Source organism: Labeo rohita, chromosome 17 (genome assembly GCF_022985175.1).
Source record: "Labeo rohita strain BAU-BD-2019 chromosome 17, IGBB_LRoh.1.0, whole genome shotgun sequence".
Lineage (NCBI taxonomy): Eukaryota > Metazoa > Chordata > Actinopteri > Cypriniformes > Cyprinidae > Labeo > Labeo rohita.
Genome location: NC_066885.1, coordinates 2,389,311 through 2,409,344, shown reverse-complemented (window position 1 = coordinate 2,409,344; position 20,034 = coordinate 2,389,311). Strand labels below are relative to the sequence as shown.

Below are 20,034 nucleotides of genomic sequence, written 5' to 3'. Positions count from 1 at the left end.
AAAAAAAACAGGCACTGAAATTGCAATTTTTATTATTTTTGCAAATCATAATGTTGTTTCTCTGTTTTTTTTTTTTGTTTGTATATTTACCTTGCAGCCATGAATACAACTACTCATATATGCAAATACCAACTACTGATAAGCAAATTATCTTCTACTAAGTCACATGTATTTGTCCCAGACATATCACAATCCCATCAACTCACCAAGACATTTATTAGGAACTGCAACATGTCATAGTAATCTGATCCTTATCACTGAAGAAAAGTGATAACACAGCCATTCAAATAAAAGAGTACTACAGAAAACACGCCACAACTCACGTCACTCAACTTTACCAGCAAAAGTGAATCTAGGATACCAGGATGTTGTCATGTGAAACATTTCTTATATTAAAATGCAAAATGAGAATAATATGCAAAACAAATTATTTTATACAGTATATCAAGTTTCTGTATTATTACAGTGAAAAAATATGCAAATTTAAATTTAAATGTTAAGCCCAATACAGTGTATGAATGTGTTCTGCACCAGTACAAATTTTACTGCACAATCAGAAGTACAGTATATGCTAGGGCTGCATGACAAAAATCATAATTGTCAATTATTCCCTTGAAATTGTAATTGCTGTTATTAATTACAATTATCACAATTTACATTTAAGGATGTTTTGAATAGCTTTATACCATTGTTTGAAGCACTGCATGCCACCTTTTTATATATAGTTTCTTCTTTACATTCAAAAGAGTAAAAAAAAAGAAAAAGAAAAAGAAAACCTTGATAACCGGTAGGAAAAACATCACACAGCCACATCTTAAGCAAGCAGAATAATGTAAGTGAAATTTTTTTTTTTTTTTTGTATTTGTGCCTTTGAATGATTACATAATTGAGGCATCTGTAATTGTAATCACAATTAAAATTCTATTAACTGTGCAGCCCAAGTATACACTTTCTTTGCCACCGGCACACAATTCTAGTGTGTAGTGTGTACTACAAGTATACGAGTTATATGACGCAGCCAGGATCTAATACTTCACTTCAGAAATGACACATACAGTCAGGAGATAAACATCTATTTTTCCATGCAACTCTTCACATAAACCACTCTCGATTCACATAATACATCACATGTAAGATGCTTTAGTTATCTGCTGTTAATCCAGATGTGTAAACTTTCCATACAAACGGTATGATAACACTTCTGCATCTGCAGTTCATCAGTCTTAAAGGAATTTGCGCAGAAAGGTTTTATGTCATGAGCTGGTGAAACAGAAGAACATGTTAAAGAGACGGTCAACCATCCAGACAAAGTACTGCTGAAAAATAGCAAATAGTAAAACTCTAATCCAATTTGATCAACAGCCCTTTAATTAGTTTGATTAATCAAAAATGTATCATAATTGAAGTTTTTATTAGTTTTAAATAATTGAATCATAATTTAATTTAATTCAATGTGAACATTAAGTGGAAATGATGGAAAACAGATGGGTTTAAATGGTAAGACAACGCAGGACTCTTTATGTTTGCAATTAAAAAAACCATCTTAATTTTTTTCCGTTTATGACAAAACATAAGATTTTAGATTAGAGATTAACATTTATTAAATGCTGAATTTAATATCCCCTATTTTGTTAGGCTGTTAAGATAACTACTGTAAAACTAGATTTGTGTAGGATTAATAGGATCACTTCCCATACATGTAAAGAATTTCAAAAAGTAAGTAAATCAATAAATATGAAGCGATTATAAATGTATAAGTAATCCTAATAAATAAATAAACAATTAATAGGAAATGATCACAAATGTAATCTTATTATTCGTTTATTTATTTAATAAGTAAATACGAAGTGATTGCAAATGTATAAGTAATCCAAATAAATAAATAAATATATAGGAAGTGTAAATAAATAAATGCCCTATAATGTCCTTTTAAATAAATAAAATAAAAAAAATATTTTTTTTTAATATATATATATATATATATATATATATATATATATATATATATATATATATATACACACACACACACACACACATACATATACATATACAGATACATAAAGATACTATGTATATTATACACACACACACACACACGTCTGGTTTATTATCTTTGTGGGCACTCTCCATAGGCGCATTGGTTTGTATACTGTCCACACTGTATTTTCTATCCCCTTACCCTAACCCTACCCCTAAACCTAACCCTTACAGAAAACTTTCTGCATTTTTACTTTCTCAAAAAATCTCATTCTGTATGATTTATAAGCTTTTGTACCCATGGGGACCTCAATTTAGGTCCCCATCGTGACACGAGTCCCCATTAGTATGTGTGTATTCAGGTTTAAGTCCCCACCAGGATATATAAACCAAAAGCGCACACACACACACACACACACACACATATACACATACACACACACACACACACACACACACACACACACAGTAGCCAAAATTTGTGGATAAAAAAAAAAAATGTTGTCCTAAGACAAGTTGTCCTAAGACAAGAACAGGTATTGGGTAGTCCTAAACAAACAAACAAATAAATAAATAAATGGGAAGTAATCGCAAATGTATGTGAAGTCATCTTATTAAATAAGAAAACAAATACATACACACATACATACATATTTACTACATAAATAAACATATCAATTTTATCCTGGAAATCAACAGTTATTCTGTCCTAGTTCTTCCTGAACATGATTTGCATGGCTTATTTTTCCATGAAGGCAACACCTACACACAGAATATAGTACTACACTGGAAGTACCTGAGAGCAACATTCATTCTTCTTTAGAAAAATGATACCTTAGCATCAACCATGAATGCGTCTAACTCAAACTGCTCACATGAAAATGCGGTGGAGTGGTACATGTACCCAACGGCTTATTCTTTGTTCTTCATCATTGGATTTCCAGCAAACTGTCTGTCCCTGTACGTGGCCTGGGTTCTGATGAAGAAGGGCAATAATTTGGCGGTTTATCTGATAAATTTGTCAGTCGGAGATCTGCTGTATATCCTAACTCTACCCATTTGGATCATGATGCCACTCGGGCCCCCGGTGAACGACAGTCTGTGCAGTATTATAGCGGTGGTCATGTTCAACAGCTTCTATGTGGGTTCAGGGTTTTTGTGCTGCATCTCTGTGGACCGATATTTGGCCATCGTGTTTCCGCTGCATTTCGCACGCGTGCGAGAGGTCAGAACCACCGTATTGGTAAGCGTCATTGTATGGCTGGTGGAGATTGTGCTTCATCTGGGTTTTCTAACGTACACAAAGGATATCTTGAACTTTTCTGCCAGTCGTATGTGCGAGGAGCCGATGATAATGACCGACGCCGCCGCCAACGTGGCCATCACACGCGCGGTCCTGGGATTTCTCGTTCCTGTGCTCATTATGAGCTTCTGCTTCGAGGAGATCATCAGAGCGCTGAAGAAAAGCACATCCACTGTGGTCAGCGAACGGAGAAAGATCTGTCGCCTTCTCTTCTCTCTCCTTTTCACCTACTTGTTGGCATTTACGCCCTTCCAGGTGGTGATGTTCATCAGAGGACTGATGGAGCCTGGAAACTGCAGCGTCGCGCAGAATCTCAGAGGATACTACATGGTGTTTGTGGCCACGACGACAATAAACAGTGTTTTAGACCCCATCCTTTATTGTCTCATAAGTGACAGTGCCAAAACTGAAATGAAAAGACTTTTTAAGCTCTGTGGGGAAAACATCAGTAAGATTCAATCATCTATAGTGAAAAACTGATGCTTAGAATATACTGTATATTAACATTTTGACAAACTCATTTGTTATTAACAGCTGCAGTCAAACGTTTGAACACACTTGACTGAAATTGTTTCTCATGATCTTAAGCCTATAAAGTCCGACATATGAATTTGTAGTCGTATATAGCAATGTAATTGTTTAAAATGAAACAGTTTACTGTAAATAAATTAATTAAAAAAAAAAAAAAAGTATGTGTCATTTCTGCTGAGTATCTAATTTGATATATCAAGACTCATATAGTGTAATACAGTGAGGACATGCCCAATTTTATTCAGATAGCTGAGCAAAAAAATATGAATTTGGTGCAGATGGTGATATTTGTATGGACAAAAACATTAAATTCTGACGCTTCTGATGTAAACCAATGCGATCCTTATAACAGTACAGCAGACACTTAGATAAAAATGATCTAAATATCAGTCATAACTCTACATCTTCAGTGACATGTCTTAGAAAGACACTTAAATGATCCAGACATATAATGTAATGCAATCTTAATCAAAAATGATTAAGAGATGAACAAATAAACATTCCTCAGAAGATGTGAGATGTTTTGAAGGCTTGGGCTGATCATTCCTCCACTGAGGAACAGTGAAAGTATTAGAGACTCACTGATTTTCCTAAAAAATGATTACTGGAGAATCAAGTAAAGCCAAGCTGCTAATATTGCTAAAGTTGCTCTTTCGTTTACTTGATAAAAATCAATAAAGATTTGACTGCAAAAAGACACGTGAAGCACAAGCTGAAGGTGGATGTTTGTACAATTACACTAAATTACCTTTTACAACTAAAAAAAAAAAAGTCTAAACTATCAATCAAACGACGTAAGGAATGGAGTAAGTGGTGTGCAACAGGTTTTTCAGCAAAGTCTTGAACATGTTGATCATTTTGAGGCCTTACAAATTTGTGTATTAAATAGGGTTAAAAACCTAAAGGCTTCTGTTTAAATAGTTTGTTGATGAACAGAAATTGTGTATACGTGTGATATTTTTGTTTGATATTTTTGTATGACTTCACTGCTATTTTGAGATGTGAAAATTAGTCACATACAAACTCATGCATTTGTTTGGTGTGTGTATTTGTTTCCAGGAAAGAAAGATCTGTGTAGCATTTTTTTCTGCTGCAAAATACATGCAAACCCGTTACCAAAACATCGTCTGTGGTTTCTGAGAGATGTTTGACTTCACCTGTTCATCAGAAAGAAATGCAAAACAACACACTGCTATAAAAACTCTGTATGTAATGTGGAAACTAAAGGAATGGCTCTTTTAAAATGCAAATTCTGTCATCTATTCACTCACTCATATTGCTTAAACCCACATGAATTTCCTTGTTTCTACTAAAACAACAAACACAAACAATGGGAAAATCTGCAGGATGATCATGCAGCTCTTTTGACAATACCTTGACTCTGCTCTACTGAAAGGCTTGTTCTATTACAGTATAGGACACCAAATCGATTCAAATTTAAATATAAACCCAAAACTGCAATCTGACAGACTGCCAGCAGATAACTCAACCTCATTATCAGAAATGTAAAAACAGTAATCGAAGAACAACATGGGTGACTCTTCAGGGAAAACAAAAAAAACCCTATATATAGCAAAAAAGCAGAGGTATGCAAAAGAAACATAAATAGAAGAATGAGCAATCATATTTCGGGAAGGCAGAACACTGTCGCTAGTGTCACTTCTTGAGTGTTTTGTGGTTTCTGTGCACTGTGGTTAAAACTGAAGCAACCGAGGAAGTGATGTTTGTTCTTACTTCCTCCCAATGTGGAGGGGATCGCAGTAATGTATAGTTCTTTCATGTATATCTTTGTAAATCTTATTATATTTTTATCATTTTAAAGACTGCTGAATCGTTGCGCTTATGGTGAGTTTAGATTTAAATTCTCTTCCAGTAAAATTCAGCACATGGGCTTTTCATGCCGTTACACATGTAAAAGTTTATTGCGACATTCTAGTGAAGCGACAATGTTATTAGTAATATTAAGGCTGTTTTGTCATAAATATTATGGGTCATTAAATGAATCCGCTTAAAAGGAAATTCCACTCATTCTGTCATCAACTCATGTCGCTATATTTCTTTTGTATAAGCAGATCTTAGGCAGAATATTGATGTACTCTTCCGTACAGCAAAAGCAACCAGTGACTGCTGAGCTTAAGAATTGTAAAAGCGAAAAATAGTCCATGTATTACAATATTACAAGTCTATATTACAAGGAGGGGCCATTACAAGTTTTCTAAATCAGTAGAATAGTGTTCTGTGAGGAAGAGATGAAAATGTAGCTCTCAAATGGCTTAAACTACTTGCCTTTTATGCTTTTATTAAAAAGAAACTTGCACTGCATTAAAGGTGTTTCAGTTCAAGCATTCCAAGCATTGATCATAATGACATCTATAATGACATCTATAAAACATTTCGATTTAAAAGACAATCGAAATGTCTTTTGGACTTTCTATTCATCAAATATGAAATGTATGACAGTTTCAACACTGGTTTCAACCAGTGTTGAAAATCAATGTCAGTTTTCAACATTGATAAAAATCAGAAATGTTGCTTGAGCAGCAAATCAGCACATTAAAATTATTTTTTTTGAAGGATCATGTCACACTTTGCATTACAGAAATAGTTTTTTTTTTACAATACTTAGGTCATGTTTTCAAAACTCTTTACACAGCGAGCACAACAACAGTCTATGTGGGCTAAGCTATGAATCAATTATCATTGCTTCGGCACAAAATGCATTCATTGATGACATCTGTCAAACTACATTAATTTATTATCACTTCGACACAAACACCACCAAAACTTTATGTACTAAACAAGCCAATTTGCATGTAGCTGAATGCATCTTCACAAGTTTTTCACTTTCATTACCATCTATACAAAAAGAGAAAACTTAGGAATAATTTTGTACTTTAGTGTATTGTAAGTGACTTGAGAGTATTGCGAAATGTGTCCTAGCGATTGTAAAAAACTGTAAATTACGTTTTATAATATATTCCAATGAGCTATTACAGCAAAATATATTATATTATTGTAATAATATTTCACAATATTAATGTTTTTAATTAAATAAATGCTGCCTTGGTGAGAAAAAGAATCTAAATTTAAAAAAAAACGTAAAAATCTTACGCACCTTAAACTTATAAATGTGCTATCATGTGATGGTTTTTGAGCTTAGTAGCATTCATCCACATTCACTTACAGAAAAAAAAGCAGCATGAAAAGCAGTTTGGTGCAATGGTGAATAAGTTTTGCTGGAATCATCTGGTTCATAATTGCTATTCTACTGTTAATTAAAACTATCACACAGTAAATAATGTTTATCTCTAAACCAGCTGCCGTGAACAACAATGAACAACTCCGGCCTGAACGAATCAGTCGACTGCCACCCTGTACATCCTGAGAAGACGGTATTCATAGCCCTGCATCTGACTGTAATCCTGATCGGCATCCCGTCCAACATATTCTTTCTGTTTGTGTCGTATCGGCTCATCCGTCAGAAGAACGAGCTGGGCGTCTATCTGTTTAACCTGGCTCTCTCAGATCTATTGTTTATCACATGTTTACCAGTGTGGGTTCAGTACACTATTAACGACATGTGGCTTTATGGCAAAACAATGTGTGTTGTTTGTGTCTTCCTGCTCTTCACGAACTTCTACACCAGCGCTGTACTTCTGAGCTGCATCGCAGTGGATCGCTACATAGCCATCGTTCACCCGCTCAAATTTTCCAGTTTTAGAAGATGCAAGACTGCGGTCAGCGTGACCATTGCTGCTTGGACTTCTACTGTCGTATTCAATGCAATGACCGTGAATTCAGACAGTGTCTACTATGAGGTTGAGAATTACACAATCTGCTTGGATTCGTTTCCTTTGCCCCCAACACAAAGACCGGTCTACGTGGCTCGTTTCGTAGTGGGCTTTCTCATTCCCGCATTGGTGGTGGGTTTCTGTTATTGGCAGATATGTTCGGACGTGAAGAAAAACCAAACACTTGGGCCGATGGAGCGCCGGCACGTCTTCAGGCTTCTTGGAAGCATCTCGTTAACTCTTTATTTGTGTTTCGGACCTGTGCACATCATGATGGTTTTGAGGGTTTTGCTGGAGGATTGTCCGTATCCCAACTGGCTCTTTATTGGATATAAGGTCAGCACCTTCCTCTCAATGCTCAACTGCTTGGCCGATCCACTCCTGTACGGCTTCACAAGCAAAACGGGTCAAGCCAGTGCTTCAAACATGTTACTCATCCTCAGAAGAACATGGAAGAAAGAGCATCAAACAGAGGTGGAACAACAAAACAGCCAAATCCTCAAAAACAGTACCATTCCGATCACAGAGGAACCATTCATGTCCAAACTCAACACTGACTGCTAGTGATTTGATCGTGATGATGTTTATATGTGCTATACTGTATTACAAAAAGACTGGACTAAAAAGTAAGCATACTTTACAAGCTGTATGTTCAAAAACAAACTCATTTATCTAAAACATCCAGGTTGTAAGCTCATTTATCTAAAACATCCAGATTGAACAACAAACTCTTCCTGTATTAAAAGGAAGAATAAAGGAAAAGGTGATGTTTAAAGAAAAAGACTGATCAATGAACTGTCTGCCAGCATCAAAACAACATACACTTACGAAAAGCCTTGCTTTTTTGAGAAATGAGAACAGCGTTTCAACAGCATTTCCTGCTAAATAGTCCAGTGCAGGCACCAGCTCGCATTTCTCAGTTTCATTTTCACACCCTCTTCTTCCCTAATATTTTGCACAAGGTGTTATAAACATTGTGACATCCCTAGTACATATTATGGATGTCACAAATACTCAATATAATATTGAACCGTTCGGTACGACCTCCACGGTTCAGTACGTGCTTGTGAATTGTGGTTTTACGGTTTTGCATTTAAAAAATTTCCTTGTTTTATTTCTCTCAAAATTTGCTGTGTGAGCCAAGTACTGCTCACTGCAGAGCCAAATGGCCTCCAGCTCCCCCTCTCTGGAGGTCCAGCTCCACCTCTGTGTGAACTAATGGGTGGAGTTAGGGTTAGGATAGGGTAAGGGGTAGGGTTAGGGTGTGGTTAGGTGTCTATCTCCACCCATTACCTCCAGCGAGGGGGAGATGGAGCTCCAGCTCCTCCCATCTGGCTCTGCGGCGAGCACCCTCTCGTGTGTGCCCGTAATTTCACGTGCTGAAATGAAGAAACGCTTCCCCATTTATATTTGAAAGAGCAACACAAGCAGAGCATCTTCCATTCTAATGAAATGCAATGACAAGCCTTTCTAAACCTGTTGTCCAACAAAAAAGAACATTATAACTTATTTTTACTTCACAGCATCAGTCGAGTGTTTGAAATAACTTCCTTTTGTGATCTGATGTGGCTTTTTATCATAGAATGAGGCAGACAATATATTCTATACTGTATGTCGATTATGGCTTACAAAATACAAACACAAGCGAGATGGCTTGAAGAACACAAATAAACCATATATTACTGCAGACGAGTGTTTATTGTCCTTACATTTCATCATTCAAAACGTTTAACGTTATATCTTGTTTTTATTCAGTTACAGCAAAAGCGATGCATTTATCCATATCAGAGAAACTGGAACAGAACGTAATCAGTGCTACTTCTTTGACGCATGTCTATTTTCTGCTCGAGGGTATCCAGTATGAATGAAACCCATCCTATTTTGCGTAAAAATCGGAAAAATAATACCTCTCTCAAAAGAATATTAAGCAGACATATAATAATCCATGCTTTTTCCAGTGTACAGAGGTTTGCAGAAGTATTTTGTTGTTAATTAGATGCAAAAAAACACTCTAATGTGGTAAGCTATCAGAACCGAACCGAACTGAAAACCGTGGTTAAAAACTGAGGTACTGTATTGTTGCATCCCTAATATTATATATATATATATATATATATACACACACACATATATACACACACACACACTCACACCTTACCGACCCTTAACTTGTGAACAGGAAGTGAGTGTGGCTTCATATTTCATGCATCGTTTATGCAAAGATATTTAACAAGCATTTGTTTTACGTTTACACCATGTTGACCATTTCATGTGTGCTGCATATTGAAATACAACTTTCTTAATAAGTGAATATTAGTTGAATCATGTTGTAGTTATGTTTTAAAGTTAACTTGTTAGATAGTAAACGTTCTCACGTTGCCATATGGCCCACTCACAATCTTTGCAATCTCATCTTCCGCCTATGCTAGTGTCGTGAGGTTAGAACATCTCAATCATCTTGTAAACCAAATCTTTCGTAATCAGTGTCTACTGGCATTGAAACCTCCACCTGCACCCTCCACCTCATTCCCAACAGCATCATCGATCAGGCCCGTGATGGGAAACATGATCTAGCTGGATGGTCTTTGCTCGCTAAACCTAAACATGTCCCTGAGTTCACTAGCGGTGCTTTTATTGATGGACCTAAATCAGATTCCTAGTTCTTCCTCATCCTGCAGGATCAGATGCCCAACTAGCTGCATCAGCAGACATCTGGGACTTTGACACCATTTCGATACCCTCATACCCTTGATCTGCCCTTAATGAGACGCAACTTGGTTACAAACAGTTCAGTGCATCAATATCATCCATCATTTAACCCTACACACGTCTGAGATTGCAAACATAATTATAGTGCAATCTGACTGACATTAGATATAATTTTATTACACTGAAAAAAAATGTAGGATTTGCTTTTAAACAATTTTCACTCAATAATTGCTAAAGAATTTCACAAATAATTACAAAAACAAGTAAATATTGTTTTAAATTATAGTAAATATCTAAATATTAAATATTATTTTCTTGTAAAAAACAAAAAACAAATTGCAGTGTACAAATGACATTATCATGTCTGCCCCAAGAATCTCAGACACAAACAGCACTGACGTCAACAAACCAACCCACTGATGCAAACCACAGACAAGCATCATCAGATAAACACACCCGTAAATGGTAGTAATAGCAAAGGGAAGCTCTTCTTGTCTTTCTTTCTTTTTTTGGCCAGAAAAAGCTTTCATACAAATATAAATATAACATACATACAACACATACAAAACTGGTTGCTGATCTCAGCTTAACAGAAAATGCTGTTGTTTTGAACATTTAAAAGAATTTCAGTTTTGTTTATGTTTTTGTGGTTATTAGTGTGCTCAGGAGTAGATGGTGGTTTGGTTGTGTTTGGCCACAAAAGAAATGTCAACAAACTCTTTTGACACCAATGACTGTACTATTGGTGGTAGTAACAAGTAATATCTTATCTTACTTGTTCAATAAATGTACATACTAAGTAAGTTCAAAACTGGCATGTGCTATATTAGCTGTTGGTTTCAGAGTTATTAATAGCTAACTAAAACCTAACCTTGTAACTGTCACCTGTCCCCTCAGAAACTTAGGGACGCCTAAGTTTACCTAAGTTTATCCTAAATAGATATTTTAATAGATATTTTACGTTTATAATATTTAGGAACAGTAATAGATTAATTTATGAAAGAAATTATAAATCATTTCTTAAACAAAAAGTTTAAAAAACTCAAAATTCATTCTTTGAAACACAAAAGTTATCTGTAATAGTTAACTGTAATAGCCAAGATGACAGCTTTACTGATGAAAGAACATATATTCTGCACAAAATGCCTAGTGTTAGAAAATGTACAAAAACCAAGACGCAAAAATGAAAGAGAGAAGAAGGAACTAGACACCTCAGGTTTGGATTTTTATAGGTTTGCAGGTGTGTTGGTTACTCATGTTTATCAGACGGGGAAATTATGACATGGGAAAAAGCTTAAGAACATTTTGGTGGAATATGTAAATTATTTGGCAAATTCAACTAGTCAGACACTGAAAGCATTCAACCTATGATAGCAATCTCTATTTACAATATTTGTTTAAAACTGATGAGATCTATAAGAAAAAAATTCCAACACTGTTTCTCAAGAGCACAGCTAATGTGCAGCACAGGCCTAAAATAAACAACAGTTTCCATGGAAGCCGCTCTCACAAAAACTAACTTACATGGCTTATGATTAACACAACTAAAAAAAATGCTTAACAGTAATCTTTAATCCTCATGTACTGTTCCGGGTCAATTTGACCCGATTTGAAGCTGTCGGAAATATCAGTTAACTTATGTTTTTTTTTCTTTAAGTTAAATTGTGACTTTTCCTCATTTAAAGTCATGAACATGCATGCAAAGTTTCAACACGCTGATGTGTTTTGACATGTCCACAAAAATTTTTTTTTACGTTCGTACTGTTCCCGGGTCAATTTGACCCGCCTATTTTAATGTTCTGAGGCAACTCTACAGACCCAAAATAATAATATTTTTTGGTTATTTTTTGTTATTTTAGTTTTTTACTATCAAATTAAGTTAAAAATATTAGTTTTCCCCCATTTATTTTAATACAGAAAAATATTTTGTCAGCCAAAGATGGTAAAAAATTAGCTACCATATCTTTTTCAATCTATCTAAAATACTATTAAACCCATGTTGTTTTTCTTAAAATTTTGTCACTTTTTCTCATTTAGGGTCATGAACATGCATGCAAAGTTTCAACATGCTGATGTGTTTTGACACAAATTTAAAAAAAAAAAAAAAAAAAAAAAAAGTTACGTTCGTACTGTTCCTGGGTCAATTTGACCCGCCTATTTAAATGTTCTACGGCAACTCTACAGACCCAAAATAATAACATTTATTGGTTAGATTTTGTTATTTTAGTTTTTTTTTACTATTCTATGAAGCTAAAAAATTCTTTCCCCCAATATATTTCAATGCAGAAACATATTTTGTCAGCCACAGACGGTAAAAATTAGCTATCTTTTATTTTTTTCAATCTATCTAAAATACTATTTAACCCATGTTGTTTTTCTTGAAATTTTTTGACTTTTTCTCATTTAGGGTCATGAACATGCATGCAAAGTTTCAACACGCTGATGTGTTGTGAAATGTACATACAGAAATTTTTATAGGTTTGTTATGTTCACGGGTCAATTTGACCCGCATAGGAAGCCATTCAAAAGCAACTGTACAGACGCAAAATAACAAATTCCTTTGCTGTATGTCAGAGCTCCTCAACTCTAGTCCTGAAGTGCCTTCGAGTGCCAGCATCTTGATGAGTTTAACAACTTTTTAATTTCAAAGTTTGTGAAAACAAAACTGTTTAGCCTTTTATAACTGTAAGTCCCACTTTTTGTTAATAGACATAAAAATGACTTTTCCAGCTAAAATTGTTATAAATCTTGAATACTTTGGAGCACAAACTTAAGATTGGTATCTTTTTAAAGGTGAAACATCACAGATTATTGTAGAAGCAAAAAGTTATAAAAGTAAATTTATAAACAGTTATAGAAGTTTAAATTTATAAAAATGTAAAATATAAAAATATATATTTTTTATATTTTATGTAAAATATACATTTTACAAAACATGTTTACCTCTAAATCTTCAAGTAAATCAAAGCCAGTCATCTGAACAAGTTTTGTGCCAAATTTTAGATTGATATCTCAAAAAATTAATGTTTAAGTTAAGATTTTGTGGATGCAGTACCCAACTTTCCACTAGAGGGACTCTTGATTTCCATTTATTTTTTGAGTGTTCTGAACCATATATTTTCATAATTTTCTAAATATTAATAAAGTAGACATCCTATTCAGAAATAGTTTGGGCAGTAACTTTAATATTTGATTTGAATTCAATCTCCAAAACAAGTATAAAATACATATAGAATAAGAGTGCATTTGGCACCATATCACAAATAGAGAATCTATCGCTATTTATCTATTGCTGTGTCATTTTTTTGAAAAACAGTCACCAAATATGAACTAGAGTCCGAAACCTTTCAAATGATATATAGTTTGTCATAATTACTTCAGGTTTAGATCAAGATATTATCATTAAAATATGTGTAATCACAAACATCCCACAGGCGTAGGGGAGGGGCAGTCAAAAATAGTGGTTAAAAACGTTTTTATGAATCATTAAATCAGATATTCTTTCTTTGTAATGTGTGAAAAGTATTGATATTAAAAGTTAATTGATTTTATTTGATTGTATGTTTTTTTTTTCCATATTGTAATTTTTGTGGCATTACATTGAATCCAATACAGGTCAATTTGACCCGGACCATACAGGAAGTCACCTGTTTTCGAACAGTACATGAGGGTTAAAACAACATTCACTAGTGGTCAAATTTCTAATAAATATATTAGCAGCGCACAATCAATCGCTCTCCAGCAAAATTGGCGCATTTTAGTTCACAAACAAACACTAATGGTCGCGCTTAGAAAAGCGCCCAAAACCAAGACTTTGGCCACAGTAAAACAGAAACAAGTTCCTAAGATACATTTATATTTCAGAAATCATACATTAATCCAATATCTTGCTAATAACCAAGCATAAACAAAGTAAATAAATCACCATAACGTACATTTTCGAAAAGAGCGCGCATATGAACCTCCTCAGGCCGTTATCCTTTCATTCAGCGCTACTGAATCCATATAAATGTTGTTTCTTTTATAGATCAGTGGTTAAAACTTAGTTAAACACCTGCCGGTGCTGAGCTAGTATGTTTATACATCGCTTGAGAAAATTTTTCATGAAGCGAAGTAACGGTCACATGTTGCTGTAGAAGAACCAATCACGTAGCTACATCTGTCACCGACGACGACATTACTAATTATATTTTGACTTTTTGTTTTAAAATGTCGTTTTAAATAACAGAAGTTGTTTTATTAAATTGTAATTCTTCAATACAAATAAAAAGATATTGATATGACTAAATTGGTCGATCTTGTGGGCATGGTCACATTTCGTAGCGCGCAGGCTTAGTCAGGTAAACTCTTGTTTAACATTTCTCTGGCATTTTTAGCGGTTTCAAGTGGATTTTCTTCTCTGCCAGTGGACTCATAAGGTAAATCTTCGTTCTGAAATCCAAGTGATGTTTCTTCAACGCGCATTTTCGTGCCTCATAAGTTAAAACGTGCACGCGCCTGTGAATTAGATTGGACTAGTTCGCTAGTTCACAATAAAACATTTTGCATTTGTTGCACTCTTTAATGTCAAAGGGCACCCGCAATTCAGACTTGGATGATGCATTCCACTTCTCCCAGTTCAAAACACCTGTAGCCAAACACACACACACACACACGAGGGCAGTCTTATTTTAACTACTTCACATCTCCCTATACAGTCGCTCATTAGTGACATAATGAACACAATGTTGTAATCAAACATTACAACTAATCAAATAAGTTGTAACAAAACTCGTAGCTCAACTACTCACTAATGCAGCGACAAACGAGTGGAAATAAAATCCATTAACCAATGATATAATTTGTGGGCGGGGCGACACATGTAGCCCTGCCCCACATGCAACTCCACCCCGCTCTGCAGGCTGCAGCCAGGACCTTCTCACAAAAATCAGGCGAAGCATCCAAAATTATTAATCTGGTCTGAAATCAGGTAAAAGTCATTGGTTCAATGGTTCGCCGCTGGACGGGCGATTTCAGTGATTCATGGTATTACAGGTGATCGCCCCAACTGCAAACCTAAACTTACTTACTTTCTTTCTTTATTATTGTTTTATTAATGCTTAAACAGACAATACAAAAAGAACAGTCAAGGGATCACATTAAAATCCATAAAATGACCAATAGTTATAAATTAAATATTAAAGCTGCAAGCAGCGATGATCGCTTTAGGTGGCTTTAGGGAAACAGCGAACGGTGGGCACTATGCTTTTAACATAGTAAATTTAGGAGGAATATATCAAAGTCATTTAGATGTGCCAAACGTCCTGCTGCCAGCTGGTGGCGCTATGCCTATAACTGAATATTGGCATGTACACGTCTTCAGGTCAGCGCTTTTATCAAACATATGAAGTTTGGTGCAGATTGAACATGGTATGTTTGAGTTAGTGTAAGACAAGTCATTTCCTGTTGCCAGCTGGTGGCGCTATAATTGTAATGGAATATTGGCCTTCAAATGTGTTCAGGCCAGGACTCTTATCGAACATATGAAGTTTGGAGCAGATCGGACATTGTATAGCTGAGTTACAACAACTTCCTGTTTCATGGCATTAATAGCATGCATTAGCACGTAGAAAGTGTTTCTAGCATGTTTAGCACAATATGGCATATTTTGCTGTGCTTTTAATAGACCATCACAGTGTTAAACATGTCACTTCCTGTTGCCAGTAGGTGGCGCTATGACTTTAACTGAATATGAGCATGTAGATATCCAGGACTCTTATCAAACCTGTTAAGTTTGGCGCAGATTGGACATTGCATGCCTGAGTTATGGTAGCTTCCTGTTTCATTGCATTAATAACATGCTTTAGCACTTAGCTAAGTGTTGCTAACATGTTATAGCATGTTTTTAGCATGTTGCTACCCTATTTAACACTTGTTGATATTTCTAAAATGTTGCGTTCATTACAGAGTGCAACATCTCACTTCCTGTTGCCAGCAGGTGGCGCTATGACTATAACTGAATATGGGCATGGGCATGTGTTCAGGCCAGGACTCTTATCAAACATGTTAAGTTTGGGGCAGATTGGATATTGTATGCCTGAGTTAGAGTAACTTGCTGTTTCATTGTATTATTAACATGCTTTAGCATATTAGCTAAGTGTTGCTAGCATGCTTTACTATGTTTGTAACATGTTGAATATTAAGTTTGGGGCAGATTGGACATTGTATGCCTGAGTTACAGTAACTTCCTGTTTCATTGTATTATTAGCATGCTTTACCATATTAGCTAAGTGTTACTAGCATGCTTTACTATGTTTGTAACATGTTGAATATTAAGTTTGGGGCAGATTGGATATTGTATGCCTGAGTTAGAGTAACTTCCTGTTTCATTGTATTATTAACATGCTTTAGCTCTTAGCTAAGTGTTGCTAGCATGTTTTAACATGATTTTAGCATGATGCTAGCCTATTTAAAACTTGCTAATGCTTTTTAATATGTTGCTAGGAGTCCGTAACACCGTTAAACATGTCACTTCCTGTTGTCAGGAGGTGGCGCTATAATTATAACTGAATATGGGCATGTACATATCTTCAGACCAGGACTCTTATCAAACATGTGAAGTTTGGGGCAGATTGGACATTGTTTACATGAATTACAAAAACTTCCTGTTTTATGTCTTTAGCAACATGCTTTAGCACTTGGTAAGTGTTGCTAGCATATTTGAGTATGTTTTTAACTAGTTTAGCACTCAATGGCTTTTTAGTGTGTTGCTAATAGTGTATCACAGTGTTAAACATGTCACTTCCTGTTAACAGTAGGTGGCGCTATGACTATAACTGAATATTGGCACATAAAAGTGTTCAGACCAGGACTCTTATCAAACATGTTAAGTTTGGGGCAGATCGGACATTGTATGGCTGAGTTACAACAACTTCCTGTTTCATGGCATTAATAGGATGCATTAGCACTTAGAAAGTATTTCTAGCATATTTAGCACAATATGGCATATTTTGCTGTGCTTTTAATAGACCATCACAGTGTTAAACATGTCACTTCCTGTTGACAGTAGGTGGCGCTATGACTATAACTGAATACCTGCATGGGCATGTGTTCAGACCAGGACTCTTATCAAACATATTAAGTTTGGGGCAGATTGGACATTGCATGCCTGAGTTACAGTAACTTCCTGTTTCATTGCATTAAGAGCATGCTTTAGCACTTAGCTAAGTGTCGCTAACATGTTTTAGCATGTTTCTAGCATGTTGCTTCCCTATTTAACACTTGTTGATATTTTTAAAATGTTGCTAGGCATCCACAACAGTATTAAACATGTGACTTTCTGTTGCCAGCAGGTGGCGCTATGACTATAATGGAATATGGGCATGTATATATCTTCAGGCCAGGACTCTCCTCAAACATGTGAAGTTTGGGGCAGATTGGACATTGTTTACATGAATTACAATAACTTCCTGTTTTATGTCTTTAACAACATGCTTTAGCACTATGTAAGTGTTGCTAGCATGTTTGAATGTGTTTTTAACTAGTTTAGCACTCAATGGCTTTTTAGTGTGTTGCTAATAGTGTATCACAGTGTTAAACATGTCACTTCCTGTTAACAGTAGGTGGCGCTATGACTATAACTGAATATTGGCACATAAAAGTGTTCAGACCAGGACTCTTATCAAACATGTTAAGTTTGGGGCAGATCGGACATTGTATGGCTGAGTTACAACAACTTCCTGTTTCATGGCATTAATAGGATGCATTAGCACTTAGAAAGTATTTCTAGCATATTTAGCACAATATGGCATATTTTGCTGTGCTTTTAATAGACCATCACAGTGTTAAACATGTCACTTCCTGTTGACAGTAGGTGGCGCTATGACTATAACTGAATACCTGCATGGGCATGTGTTCAGACCAGGACTCTTATCAAACATATTAAGTTTGGGGCAGATTGGACATTGCATGCCTGAGTTACAGTAACTTCCTGTTTCATTGCATTAAGAGCATGCTTTAGCACTTAGCTAAGTGTCGCTAACATGTTTTAGCATGTTTCTAGCATGTTGCTTCCCTATTTAACACTTGTTGATATTTTTAAAATGTTGCTAGGCATCCACAACAGTATTAAACATGTGACTTTCTGTTGCCAGCAGGTGGCGCTATGACTATAATGGAATATGGGCATGTATATATCTTCAGGCCAGGACTCTCCTCAAACATGTGAAGTTTGGGGCAGATTGGACATTGTTTACATGAATTACAATAACTTCCTGTTTTATGTCTTTAACAACATGCTTTAGCACTATGTAAGTGTTGCTAGCATGTTTGAATGTGTTTTTAACTAGTTTAGCACTCAATGGCTTTTTAGTGTGTTGCTAATAGTGTATCACAGTGTTAAACATGTCACTTCCTGTTAACAGTAGGTGGCGCTATGACTATAACTGAATATTGGCACGTAAAAGTGTTCAGGCCAGGACTCTTATCAAACATGTTAAGTTTGGGTCAGATTGGACATTGTATGCCTGAGTTACAGTAACTTCCTGTTTCATTGCATTAATAACATGCTTTAGCACTTAGCTAAGTGTCGCTAACATGTTATAGCATGTTTCTAGCATGTTGCTACCCTATTTAACATTTGTTGATATTTTTAAAATGTTGCTAGGCATCCACAACAGTATTAAACATGTGACTTCCTGTTGCCAGCAGGTGGCGCTATGACTATAACTGAATATGGGCATGGGCATGTGTTCAGATCAGGGCTCTTATCAAACATGTTAAGTTTGGGGCAGATTGGACATTGTATGCCTGAGTTAGAGTAACTTCCTGTTTCATTGTATTATTAGCATGCTTTAGCATATTAGCTAAGTGTTGCTAGCATGCTTTACTATGTTCGTAGCATGTTGAATATTAAATTTGGGTCAGATTGGACATTGTGTGCATGAGTTACAGCAATTTTCTTTTTCTTTGTATTGATAGCATGCATTAGCTCTTAGCTAAGTGTTGCTAGCATGTTGTAGCATGATTGTAGCATGTTGCTAGCCTATTTAAAACTTGCTAATGCTTTTTAATATGTTGCTAGGAGTCCATAACAGTGTTAAACATGTCACTTCCTGTTGTCAGCAGGTGGCGCTATGACTATAACTGAATATGGGCACTGACATGTGTTCAGGACCCGACTCTTATCACACCTGTGAAGTTTGAGGCAGATCGGACATTGTTTGCCTGAGTTACAGCCACTTCCTTTTTCATGGCGACACGTCAAATTTTGTCAGGCCGCCACGGACACGCCCCTCGACGAAAACTCAAAAGCTTCGCAATTTAACATCGCAAGGGCCTTATGATAACACTCAGCAAATTTGAAGATGATCGGATAAAAACTGTAGGAGGAGTTCGTTAAAGTACGAGGCCTGAAAATGGCAAAAACTGCACAAAAATCGTACAGGAAATTCAATATAACGGACTTCCTGTTGGGTTTAGGATGTTGTACCAGGAGACTTTTTGTAGGTATGGTGTGCTACACCTGTGTACCGAGTTTCGTACATGTACGTGAAACGCAGCTCGAGGCGCACTCCGTTGAAATTTTATAGGTGGCGCTATCGAGCCATTTTGCCACACCCACTTCTGAAAACCATATCAGATGTAAATTTTCGCCAGGACTGATGCGTGTGCAAAGTTTCATGAGTTTTCGAGCATGTTTAGGCCCTCAAAAGACTTTTTACTTTGGAGAAGAAGAAGAAG

At 35.8% G+C, this 20,034-nt stretch overlaps 2 protein-coding genes and 1 long non-coding RNA gene across 3 annotated transcripts in view; 2 read left to right on the top strand and 1 right to left on the bottom strand.

The window, feature by feature from the left end:
- LOC127179765 (uncharacterized) overlaps nt 1-20,034 on the bottom strand; it is a 108,085-nt gene that overhangs the window by 77,445 nt on the left and 10,606 nt on the right. The gene's annotated exons all lie outside the window — the stretch shown is intronic.
- LOC127179762 (ovarian cancer G-protein coupled receptor 1-like) lies at nt 2,820-3,894 on the top strand. The gene has a single exon (XM_051133483.1). The coding sequence runs from the start codon at nt 2,828-2,830 to the stop codon at nt 3,761-3,763; it is 936 nt and encodes a 311-aa protein (XP_050989440.1). The 5' UTR covers nt 2,820-2,827; the 3' UTR covers nt 3,764-3,894.
- On the top strand, nt 5,529-9,650 carry LOC127179761 (psychosine receptor). Its single transcript, XM_051133482.1, has 2 exons — nt 5,529-5,659; nt 7,132-9,650. Exon 2 carries the CDS (start codon nt 7,147-7,149, stop codon nt 8,167-8,169), a length of 1,023 nt encoding a protein of 340 aa, XP_050989439.1. The 5' UTR covers nt 5,529-5,659; nt 7,132-7,146; the 3' UTR covers nt 8,170-9,650.